Source organism: Urocitellus parryii, chromosome 2 (genome assembly GCF_045843805.1).
Source record: "Urocitellus parryii isolate mUroPar1 chromosome 2, mUroPar1.hap1, whole genome shotgun sequence".
Lineage (NCBI taxonomy): Eukaryota > Metazoa > Chordata > Mammalia > Rodentia > Sciuridae > Urocitellus > Urocitellus parryii.
Window position 1 is genome coordinate 167,612,481 of NC_135532.1, and position 12,455 is coordinate 167,624,935.

Sequence of the window (12,455 nt, forward strand, 5' to 3'; positions counted from 1 at the left end):
AAAAGGATCAGCTTGAGCAAAAATTTGAAGGTGACAAAGTACATATCTGGTTTCCTAAACCCCAAGAAGTCTAGGAGTAGATACAATAAGTGAAAACCAGTAGTATGTGCAGAAAGAGTAGTAGCAGTCAGCAAGCTTAGTCAATAACTATCTGTGAATCATAACAAACAAAAACACAAAGAAGCCACTTAAAGGAGTGCCACTAGCCTAATGGGATGATTTCAGCATCATAAAGAATCATCATTATAATGGATTAAGACAACAGAAATGTAAAATGCATGCATTCATAATGATACTAAACAAACAAAAAATTTTGTGGTTAATATTGGAGTTTGCTAGGGTACTGACTCATTTCTCTGAATTTTATACTTAAGAGAAAAACACTCAGCATTTATCTAGTCTCTTCTCTATGAGCTTTATTTCAATCCAATGAGTTGGTTTGAGAAAGTTCTTTTTTGGAAGAATCCCCAAGATAAAGAATCATTGAGAGTACTAGAAATCAACTGTTCTAAAATAAAAGACTTAATATAAATATCAAAAAGCAATGTGAGGACTTTTTTGAATCTTGAATAGAACTAACTGTAAATGACATCTTGGACCCAAGCTGGGAAATTTGAATACATAGTATTAAATTACAGGAAGCAATTAGTGTTCATTTAGATACAATAATGGAGCTTAAACATTTTTAAAAATCTGCATCACTTTGAGATACAGACAGGATTTTAAGAGTAAAATAATAATATGTCTGAGATATCTTTTAAAAAGGAGAGAATAAAACTAGACTGCGGGAAATGCTAACAAAGGTTAACTCTGGGTATAGATACTTTATTAAAAATGGGCTCACTTTTGACCATCTTCAAATTTTGCTATTATAGTTTTTAGAAGGCCTTGATCTAATAATGCCCAGACTGAGTAGGGGGCAGCAGTCTGTGGAGTAAGTTATGGAACTAGCCCACTCTAAACGCTGATGCGCGTGGGGCGATAGCCAAGGCCTAACACTGAGGAGCCTGAATTCCTCATCGCTCTCTCACAAGTCCCCTGGAAAGGGACTTTCTGAAATGAAAGCACCCAACCATTCTAGAAGGTTCTGAGACGTCCCAGGGATTTCCGAAAGAGGTTATAGGCTATAACTGGCAAATTGCTGTGAGACTGCCCTTTTCCTTAGCTCCCGGCGTTGACCCTGCGTGGGACGCTAAAAAGCTGCGGGCCACCTCTAGCAAGTTTACTGGGATTGAGGTTGTCCCTCTCCCATCCTTTCCCTCCCCACTCTCCTTTCCTCCTTTAGGTTTTCCGCCCTAACCCGGCTCCAGGATCCTCCCACCGGCGCCTCGCCTCGCCCCGCCCCTCTAGCGCCTCGCCCCGCCCCCTCTAGCGCCTCGCCCCGCCCTGCATCCTTGTCCGGCCCCGCCCCTCCAGAGCCTCGCCCCGCCCCTGACCCGCGCGCGCCTTTTGCAGGGGAGGGGTAGGTTACCATAGCTACGGTGCACACAGAAACTGGACCTCCCTAGCTGTCCCTGGCTGGCCCGAGGAAAGAGGCAGCACCATGAGCCACGTAGTGACCATCGAGAAGTCCTCGACTGACCGTCAATTATCTCAGCAACTGTGTCGGGAGAAGTCGAGGGGCTACTTTTCTTCCAATCGAACGTACGATTTCCTTTATGGTAAGGCTGCCCCAGAACCCGCTCCTGGGCTGTCGACTCTTGGGCCAGATTGACCTTACAGTTGGTAGGACCTTGCCGGGGGATGGTGAACGAAGGATGAACCTCTGGATAGACTCCCTGCCCAAAGTTGTCTATTGTTAGGCTGGGGCAGCTACGAAGCTCTTCAGATGGCCCCGCGCTCAGGTGCGCCATGCCAGGTGCACCGCGCGGGGACACCTTACTCTTTGTCTCTGTCTTGGGATCATTTGCTCAGATCTGAGCTATCTTTCTGAAACCTACTTCGGCGGAAAAGTATGGAGAGATTTGCAGATTTGGGTATTCATGCACACAATGTTCCCACATTCAAACTCCATACAATGCCCAGCGAAAATGATCTTCCAGCTCTCATTCGCTGGGCAGCTTCAAATTTTGCATTGTAGATAAAGAGGATGCAGTTTATCTCACTTTTGATTTTAGCGTTTTATTTTTCATTAAACGTTTTCTCTTCCATTAAAATACTGTTTAAAAACTATGTTCCTCTAGCGCCAATAAAGCTCCAGTTTATTTTAATTCCTCGACTTTCCACTTGTGTTCTAACTCTATTGGACCTCAAAGTCCTGTTCTATATATTCTCAAAATCTATTTCAACGCTGGTACATATGCTAGGTACTTCAAAATGTTAATTCAATTACCAAATTTACTGTTATATTTGTTACAACAGTCAAACATGATTTTTTTTTTCCAGTTTTGTTCTCAGTAGCTCTAGGCTTTGGCCTGAATCTAGCATTGTTTCCAAACACATGGTGTTGCCTTTGGGATGCCCAGAGTCTTCTTTGAATGGGATCCTATATGGTACCCATTTCCTGGATAGGAGCTATGTAATGATTGCTTACATATTCAGGCCCGGGATCTTTATTCACACTTGGTTTCATCTTGTTAAATAAATCTAGTAAGTCCTGTAAACATATCTCTATGTTGCTTTCAAAGGTAATTTGGGAAGGAAGATAAACATCTTCAGTAAAGACAAGCAAAGAATTTATTAAGCTTGTTGGTTGTTTTACCTCTAAGTGTCTCTTTTGCAGAGATTGCTAAATGTTTCCATATCCCTTGGAAAGAACAGAAATCCATTCATAATAGGTCAATTGAAAGTCTGCATTGTTACAATAAAACAGGCAAGCTCATGCAGCTAGTCACGGACAGGAAGCAAGGTATAACCAGGACAGTCTAGAACCTGGACAGGAAAATTAAACACTAATGTGACATGCTTTCCTGCTTTCTTTCTTTGACCTTACAGTCTTTTACCCTGTTAGTGTTTAGCAAATAAAAATAGAGAATGTACAGTTAAATTTGAATTCCAGATAAATAACATAATATTTTAGTATAATTTTTTTCATCCCATGCAATATTGGGACATTTATATTAAAGAATTATTAATGGCTTATTTGAAATTCAGATTTAACTGGCAACTCTAGCTATCTGTATTTTATCTGGCATGTTATTGTTTTCTATGTATGTGCTTCCTTTTTCCATTTGACAGCCACTTGGATTTATCTTACTAGAACAGGGGCTGGGGTGGCACTCAACATAACCTCTTAATCCTAAAGCTTACCACCAATTGTATAGAATAGAGTTTCATGTATCTTAGTTGAATATTTAAAAGAAATAACATTGATGCTGACCAGCTGGTAAGTTTGTTGACCTTGGGTCTGGTTTCCATCTGTTAGGAAAAAAAAAAAAAAAGAAGTGACAGGTTAGGTATGGGGTCAAAGGTACAAATATGAACACCTCTAAGCTCCTTAACTGTTATCTAAGAAGCCCTTGGTTATTTCCTTCACTTTTAATGTATTAATCTTTGCATCATTCTACTTCATTCACCCTGGTCTCTGCTGTTCTCCAACATATCAGTCATGCTTTCATCTTAGGGCCTTTCTTCTAGTGATTTGCTCTCCTAAAATGTTCTTCCTCCAGATATTCATATAACAAATCCCTCACCTTCAAGTTTCCTTACATGTTATGTTGTTAAGAATTTAAAATTTGATCCTAGTCTCCCTTACCCTGATATCTTTTTTAATAGCACTTATTATCCTCTAACTTATTATATAATTTCTTGTTTATTATATTTGTTGTTTAATGCACCTACCATGAAGTCAGTTTTTAAAAATCTTTTTGTTGATGTATGTAGTCCAAGCATATAAGACATAATAGCCAGTCAAAAACACCTTGTTGTGTGAAGGAAAAAGGGAGCCTGAGCCCCTTGCAGGTTTTCAAATGTTGGTGGAAATATCAGATAACTACATCCAGCAGGTTGTTTTTTTTTTTTTTTTTGATCAACCACAGAGTCGTTAGGTTTTAAGAATTGACTCATTCAAGTTCAAATGAAACTTATTTCTAACATTACAATACCAGTTTACTAATATCTATGAAGAAATATATGTCACTCAGTTGCCTAGACTAGCTGGTCAGGGTATTTGTTTCCCCAGAGATAAGTCTACTTGGGAAATCAAGTGTCTCTGTTTATGAGTTCAGTGTCAAATCAGTTCATTTTAATGGGTGATGTAATCAATCACTAATATTCTTCATCATTAAAGATATACCTAATAAATAAGTTCTTATAACAGCAGGTTAATCTTCTATGGAACTTCAGAGAGATAACTTAGGCCCATCATCAATGTACAGTACTTATAAACGTAAGGAGTACATTCTGAAGATAGCTGACCTTATTTATTTCTTATTAGAAATTGAGAGTTCCTTACCATGTCTACCAATTCTGAGGAACTTTGCTATTTTCCTCATCTTAGTACACTGAATATAGAACTAGTACCTAAATTTATTCTTTCTTTCTCTTATAACTGGGCATAGTACATATGTATATATAATATCTTTTCTCTTGATGTATTTTCTGGACTACGAAGGACTTCATAGGAATGAAGAGAGCTATTTAGGGTATTGTGCTTGTAAAGATGCTGGTCTTTCTTTTTGCATTCCATTTTCATAAACTGACTTGGAATATACAGGAAAGAAATGTATCTAACAAATTCTCACTGGTAGAAGGAATTGAATAATAGGGCCATTAGTTGCTGCAGAGTTAGGCAATATCTAAACTTTCTAATTTGTTTTCCAATTGAGAAATTACAAGGCAGACATGGTGTTACATACCTATAGTTCCAGATACTTAGTAGGCTAAGACAGGAGGATGGTTTGAGCCCAGGAGTTTAAGGCTAGTCTGGGTAACATAACGAGATCTCCATCTCAAAAAAAAAAAAAAAAAGGAGAAGAAAGAAGAAAGAAAATTATATTGCTTTGCTAGTGTTCTCACCCTAGGAGAATATTTTTTCTACTCCTTATACTACTTTATTATGTTTTTTTCTCAGATCCATTGTTTATTGTGTCAAGTGAGAAAGACCACACACAGGCATATATTCAAGCCACCCTGATTCGAAGCCGACTGGTATGTCTGATTCATCTACTAAGGCAACCTAATGAATCTGAACTGTCTAGCATGGCTAACTGCTTTAATCAGATTGACAATCATCAGATCTCCACTGGATTTTAGGGTCTGCAGAAATTGCTTTGCTATGATTACTAGGGGGCAAGGCATCTCAATACTTGTAATACAAGAGCCATTTGTTAATTTACTTTGATGGAAAAGATACTCATGCCTGGGTTGGAAGAATGCAAGCAGTATGAAAGCATATACAGTATAAACTAATTCTAGCCCTGCCATGTAAATAGTCACTGTCATCAATTTCCTGAGAGTCCTTTTAGAGATTGTCTATGCATACAACAATTGTTTTCCCAATATTCGTTGTCTTGTTCTATTTTTTAAAGTTTATAATATAATTAAAGTGCTTTAGAAAATCTGATATTTTATATATGTATATAATTATGTTCTTTTTCTCCATTCCTCCCTTTCCTAACATTAGAGAAAAGTTCCCAGATTTAGAAGCATGTTCAGTAACCTGATTCATTATCCAAGATATTCTCAGTATTGGAACAAGTCCGATCCTCTCCCACCATTTATCAGTCGAGAATGGAGAGGACTTGAGAAGCATAAAGAAGTCCTCTGGCAGCTTTCCACGTAAGTGTCAGGTGGCTCCTGACACTAAATATACTTGTGTATTTTTATTTTTAAAAATTTTAATGTATTTACTCTGCATTATTTAAAAATGTATGGTTATAATGTCTACCTGGACCAAGTTCTCTTGTTAAACCCCTTCTTCCAAACAAGCTTGATTAAGGAACAAAGGTTATACATTTATTGGTTAGTAGTTCTCAGAAGGTTGGCATGAAAAAATATGTAAATTACTAATCCACAAATTATTATTTGTGAGAAACTTCCTTATGGAAATATTTTTATGCTGATTTTTTTTTCAGAGAAATGTTAAAATTCTTTGTGTGTGTGTGTGTGTGTGTGTGATTTTTAAGTGGTGATAGAACTTAGGGCCTCACATATGCTAGGCAAGCATTCTACCACTGAGCTCAGTGTCTAAGCTTAGTGTCATATCTAAGAAATGTTAAATTCTTAACTAAAGCATACTCAATTTCTAGATTTTGGGGAAGGATGCTTTAAATTAAATTACTGGGAATTTCAGAATGTCTTAGGAACTGGAGAACTTGCTCGGGCTAATGACCCCTGAAACCCAAGTAGTTTTTGAAATCATAGCTTGTTTGTCATCTGCAGGGAAGAGACTGGTATGCCTGCTAATAATGACCTGAAAGTTGCAGAATATGTATACATTTATTGACAACTTGCCACCGAGTATAGGAATGACTGAGTTTTTGTTACTTTGATCCATCTTTAGAAATTGTAAGTGCTCTTTTCTGCTAGTGTCCAAAATATTTTTTGGAGACTTACAGCCAAATCACCTTACTCTTGAAATCATTTTTTAAACTACAAAGTTAATATTTAGTAAATTAACAAATGATAATGTTTTGGAACTTTGTTATTCTCATGTGCTTTTAATTAAAAGTGGGCATTTTTATATACAGGATTTCACAAATATATTCATTTCTGAACTCTCACTCCCTATTACTAAGTTCTTGTTTCCTGGCTTACAGGAAGTAATCATGCCTAGTCTAAGATGTAGGATAGCTAAATGCATGATAACAAAGACTTCCCTGTTACTATGAGATATTCAGACTCTATAGATGTAGAAATGTTAAGTAGAAATTAGAGGTGGAAATGATACACTTGAATAATGTTTTCCTGCTTCACTTTAGAATGGGCACTTGTTTTCAGATGTCTAAAGAAGTTTATGAAAATCCCGACGTTACTGGAAAGAATCGATATAAATACTTTGACAGGTACAAAATGACTAATGAACATTTCAGTCTGGACATTGTTAGAAAATCTCTTTACATCAATGATAACAGCTATCATTTTAAGTGCATGCAATATACCAGGCACCACTTTAAAGTGCTTTGCATACATGCTGTCTAATCTTCACAACAGAAATATAGCATAAGATACATATTAGCCCCATTTTTCCAATAATGAAGCTGAAACTGAGAGGAAAAGTAGATTACTCAAAATCGATGAGCAAGCTAGCTTGTGACAGAGCTGGAATTCCAACTAAGTCTGCCTAACTTTAGAGGTACTAATTGCAACGAAGAATGTATATTTGCAGAGATATCATGAAATTGTAGAGCAGGGAAAATTGTTAAAAAAGTGTTCAAATGGTCATTTGCTCTCTGTATGAACATTGTCCAAACCAACACATTAAAAAATTTATTTCATTTGAGACTAATTTCATGTGATAATTATATACCCTTATTAAAATGAGATGAGAATTTTCCTGTAGGTGTTATGTAGGTTAGAAAAATAGTCTTGATATCACATCTGCATAAGCTTCCTCGAGAAAATAAACTTCTAATCCATGTTATTATTTATGAGTAACTGCCTTATGGAGCTTTTCTGATATTAGCTCAAGCATATTTAATTCCTAGACTTTTCTGGGGGGAAAAGGGGATGCTTTACACTTTAAGTCATTGGGATTTTCAAAATGTCTCAGGGAACATGAGAACTTACTTTACTTTCATAAACTAAAGAAGTTTATGAAAATCCTGACGTTACTGGAAAGAATCGCTATAAATACTTTGACAGGTACAAAATGACTAATTAACATTTCAGTCTTGACATTGTTAGAAAATCTCTTTACATCAATGATAACATCTATCATTTTTAGTGCATGCAATACACTTCATAGCTAATGGCTGGTGAAGCCCAAGTGGAGAACAGTTTCTGAAATCATGGCTTGTTTGCCATCACAAAGAAGATACTGGTGTGCCTTCTGAAAATGCACATTCATTAGCTGTGTTCTACAGCTATTAAGTCTTCTGGGCCAGACTTGGGAATGTGCATTTTAAACAAGACCCTCCTCCCTCCCCTCAGTGATTTTATATATGCCAAAGTTTTAGTATTATTGTTACATGGGATATTTGTTGTGGGGCAGATCCCTCAGAAAACACACCAAGTCCTAGTTTTGCCCCAATTGAAGAGTATTTAGCCAGCTGTACTGCTCCCCACAGGACCCATAACTGTCTCTGCAAGGAACAGCCCCAAGCCTGAGCATTTTAGGATATTTAAAGGCAAAAACTACATCCGGGTTGATGTAGCTGCAGGCAAGCAGGTACAGAAGCTGGATTGGGCAGTTAGCGAGACAATTCAATGGGTACATTGGTGTTTCCCACAGGATTTTGCAGGTTGGCATAGCAGCAAGCAAGCAGAAGGGAAATTGGTCAAAATGATCCTAGTTCAGTACAAATTAAGAGAATGGTTACTAATGTCTAGACATCTCTGACAAGGTACATTGCCAAAGTAAAATGGAAAAAAAGGAGAACAATTTTACATTGTATAAGAATTGCTATTTTGTGTAGCCAAGTCTAGGTAACTATTAATGGGTACAGAAGAGGGGCTTTCCCATGGGAGAAGCTTTTCTTACATGATATGGAGTCTCAGGGAAAATAGAGTCTGTTTGGTTATTGCCCAGATAGCCTGCCCATAACATATTCAAATATTTTAAGAAACAGATACTAAAATTAGAAGAAATGCAAAATGCAAAAGTCCCACACATCTGTGTTTTCTTTTTCATCCCAGGCCCTTCCTTCCCTTTTATCAACAGATGCCACTCAGTGTTGTTTTTGCAGCAACCAAGTAAGTGACCATTATTTGAAAGCACTCTTTTGATTTGTTATTTTCTTCCATATTTGCTTTTAGAAGATAGTTCTCTAAATCAATATTTTTCAAATTGTGGATCAAAACCAGTAGAAAGTGTAGAATTTTCTAGTGGATCATGAGCAGCATTTTAAAAAACAAACAACAATAGAAAATAACCAGAGTATCAGACATATTGAGGAAGAGTTGCTTTTTGGTATACCTTTTAAGATGAATATATGCATGTTTTTATGTATATAATGAATTATGATATAAAATGTATTTCTTATTATGAGTTGTCTTAGTCTAAATATTCTAATAAAATACCACAGAATGGGTAATTTATACATAATAGAAATGTGTTTCTCTGGGCTGGGGATGTGGCTCAAGCGGTAACGCGCTCGCCTGGCATGTGCGGGGCGCTGGGTTCGATCCTCAGAACCACATAAAAATAAAATAAAACCGAAAACTGAAAAATAAGTATTTAAAAATTCTCTCTCTCTCTCTCCCCCCCTCTCCCTCTCCCTCTCTCTCTCTCTCTCTCTCCCTCCCTCCTTTCCTCTCTCCCTTCCTCCCTCCTCTCTCTCTCTCTCTCTTTAAAAAAAAGAAAAAAGAAATGTGTTTCTCATAGTTTTGAAGACTGGGGAGTCCAAGATTAAAGCACTAACACTTGGTGTCTGGTGAAGACCTTACATGGCAGGAGGAGCAAATGCTATGTTTTCACACAGTAAAAGGTGAAAGGGCAAAAAGGGCCTTTTAACTAATTACCTCCAGCCCTTTTGTAAGGCACCAAATGCTCTTATGAGGCTTTATCGCTTCCAAAATAGGCCCCACCTCTTAATATTATCAAAATTGGAATTGAGTTCCAACATGAAGTTTGGTTAAGACATATATTCAAACCATAGCAGTTATGATTAAGAGAAAAAAGTTTAATATTCTTTAAATGTCTTCTTTTGCTTTCCTGAAACTCACACTTATTTGATGATGACTCTTCAACATTTTATCCGAAAAACTAATAAATTAAGGAATATTTTGGAATGCTAGAATTTTATAATTTAATAATCATTTAACCTATACAAGGCAATGTGATTTACAAAGATAAGTAAAATATAGTTTTTCTTGCACAAAAAATTGAACCACGATGAGAGAAGTAAAATTCAAGGGCTGAATCTGGTATAAATGTCTTCCACTTTTTAGGGCCAGGCAGCAGTTTATGTAGAGCATTACACTGAAAATCTAGTTTTTTGCAATACGTTTTCCTGTTAACATACCTTAATATTTCTCTATGATTTCAAGGTATTCATGAAATGTTCAGGAAAAGATGCCTTTTTTAAAGTCTCAAATTCTGAATAGAAATGTGTTTAGGACTGGGTTTCAAGCATGCATTTAAATGATGTAGTTATTCTTAATGATATACATATATAGCATCTTGTGAATAAGCCATATGTTGTAAAATATCTATAATCCTCAAAATAAATGCCAAATTGGATCCTACTTCTCCCTTGATTTTTTTTTAAGACTTGAGATAGAGAATAGATTCCCTGCTCTTCCCAGATGGAGCAATTTTCTAAGGTTCCATTTTATCAAGGAGAGATGCAGACTTATAGGAAATGCTTTGTGTGAGCAAAGGGGGAGCTATGAGATGGGTGGATCCCTACAGATCCCCTGGCAATTCTTTAGAAGCAGGCTCATGGGATTGCCTACTTTGGAGGTCTTAGTTACCTTCTGTAAAACCATTGTTAAATTATAGGGAGTTCAAGGCCTACAGTGATTAACACCATGCTTCTCCTGCTCCTGTTACTCCTAAGTAACAATGACATAAGGAATAAAAATTCTCCCCAAAAGTTAGACCATGACATTGGCATGTTAGAAGTTTTTACTATGGAAGTTTTGAAAGAATGAATCAGTATTCCTAAGCAAAGCCAACTCTGGAATCCGGGCAGGTTTGCGTTTCTGAGCAGGGAAGAAAGTGCCACCTGTATTAGGGGGAATGGATTGTCTAGGGAGCAGCTGGCCTTCTCCAGCCACAGCCTTTTCATGGCTGGTTTTTGGATCTTTGGATTCTTTGTAAACATCTTGGCATTGAGAAAAAGGAGTTAAAACTCTGAAAACATTCAATGAAATCTCTTTGTATGCAGCTCTGTTGGATGATGGAGGGAAAATTCAGAAGATGGGTGAGGCAGACAGTGAGGCCCCCTGGTACCTGGGCTGTGACAGAGGGAGAGTATTTGACCATGAGAATGGGCTGGAACAGAGCAGGGTCAGGTCAAACAGAAAGTAGGTGGGGAGTTTTGGGGTCTGAGTCTTGAAGGAAGAGGTTTGTTCTTTCTCATTCATAGTTTACTCTCCCCTAAAACCAGCTGAAATGGGGGGAAAAGCATAGGTTAGAGAAAATTAGTCATGCTTCTCCTGTTCTTTCCAAAGTAACAATGACATAAAGAATAAAAATTATGAATAAGTGTAGGAGTTCTATCAAAGTAGCATTCCTCTTTTGCATCCTTCTCTTGGGCACTCCTAAAAAAAAAAAGAATACAAACAACAATAAGTATTGTCGAGGATGTGGGGGAAAAGGCACACTAGTACATTGCTGGTGGGACTGCAAATTGATGTAGCCAATATGGAAAGCAGTTTGGAGATTCCTTAGAAAACTGGGAATGGAACCATCTTTTGACCCAGCTATCCCACTCCTATAGCATACTATAGGGACACAGCCACATCAATGTTTATAGCAGCACAATTCACAATAGCTAAACTGTGGAACCAATCTAGATGCCCTTCAATAGATGAATGGATAAAGAAAATGTGGTATATATACACAATGGAATATTATTCTGCAATAAAAGAGAATAAAATCATGGCATTTGCAGGTAAATGGATGGAGTTGGAGAAGATAATGCCAAGTGAATTAGCTAATCCCCAAACCTAAATGCCAAATATTTTCTCTGATATAAGGAGGCTCAGTCATAGTGAGGTTGGGAGGGGAGCAGGGGAGGATTAGAGGAACTCTAGATAGGGCAAAAGGGTGGGAGGGGAAGGGAAGGGATATGAGGATAAGAAGAATGGTGGAATAAGATGGACATCATTACCTTAAGTACATGTGTGAAGACAGGAATGGTGTGAATATGCTTTGCATACAACAAGAGATATGAACAATTGTGCTCTATACATGTAATATGAACTCTAATGCATTCTGCTGTCATATATAACATATTAGAAGAAAAAAAGACACTAATCCATCAGAAAACTTTGTCAGAAGAATTTATTAGACCTTATCATAATCCAAGACCTTACCATAATTTGATAAAATGGTTCAAATGAACAATTATTTATTTTGGAATAAACATTCTCTCGATTCAAGCTAATAGTATGATAATATAATAAACTTTAACGTAATCTGGGATGATGTAAAGCTGGTTTGAAGTTATTTTCTCAACTGGAATTTAATAGTAGAATTATTTCTGCTGAAAACATAAGAAGCCATAAATACCTGTATTGTCTACATATGTTAGAAATTCACAGCAACTGCAGTAAAACTAATTTCAAAGTATTTATTCCATCACAGGTTGAAACTCCAAATAAGCACTCCTTTCTAAATGGCTTGAAATGCATTTTTCTTAGGGTTAATCTGTTGTATATACTGTACTACCTCTGTTCTTTAAAAT

At 37.0% G+C, this 12,455-nt stretch overlaps 1 protein-coding gene across 1 annotated transcript in view; it reads left to right on the plus strand.

The window, feature by feature from the left end:
- Positions 1–1,543: 1,543 nt before the first annotated feature.
- Positions 1,544–12,455, plus strand: part of Cfap91 (cilia and flagella associated protein 91) — a 45,584-nt gene continuing 34,672 nt past the window's right edge. Inside the window, exons 1-5 of the mRNA XM_026395626.2 lie at positions 1,544–1,661; positions 5,012–5,088; positions 5,564–5,718; positions 6,861–6,944; positions 8,737–8,793. Of these exons, the coding sequence (XP_026251411.2) occupies positions 1,544–1,661; positions 5,012–5,088; positions 5,564–5,718; positions 6,861–6,944; positions 8,737–8,793 (491 nt within the window). The remainder of the gene's footprint in view (positions 1,662–5,011; positions 5,089–5,563; positions 5,719–6,860; positions 6,945–8,736; positions 8,794–12,455) is intronic.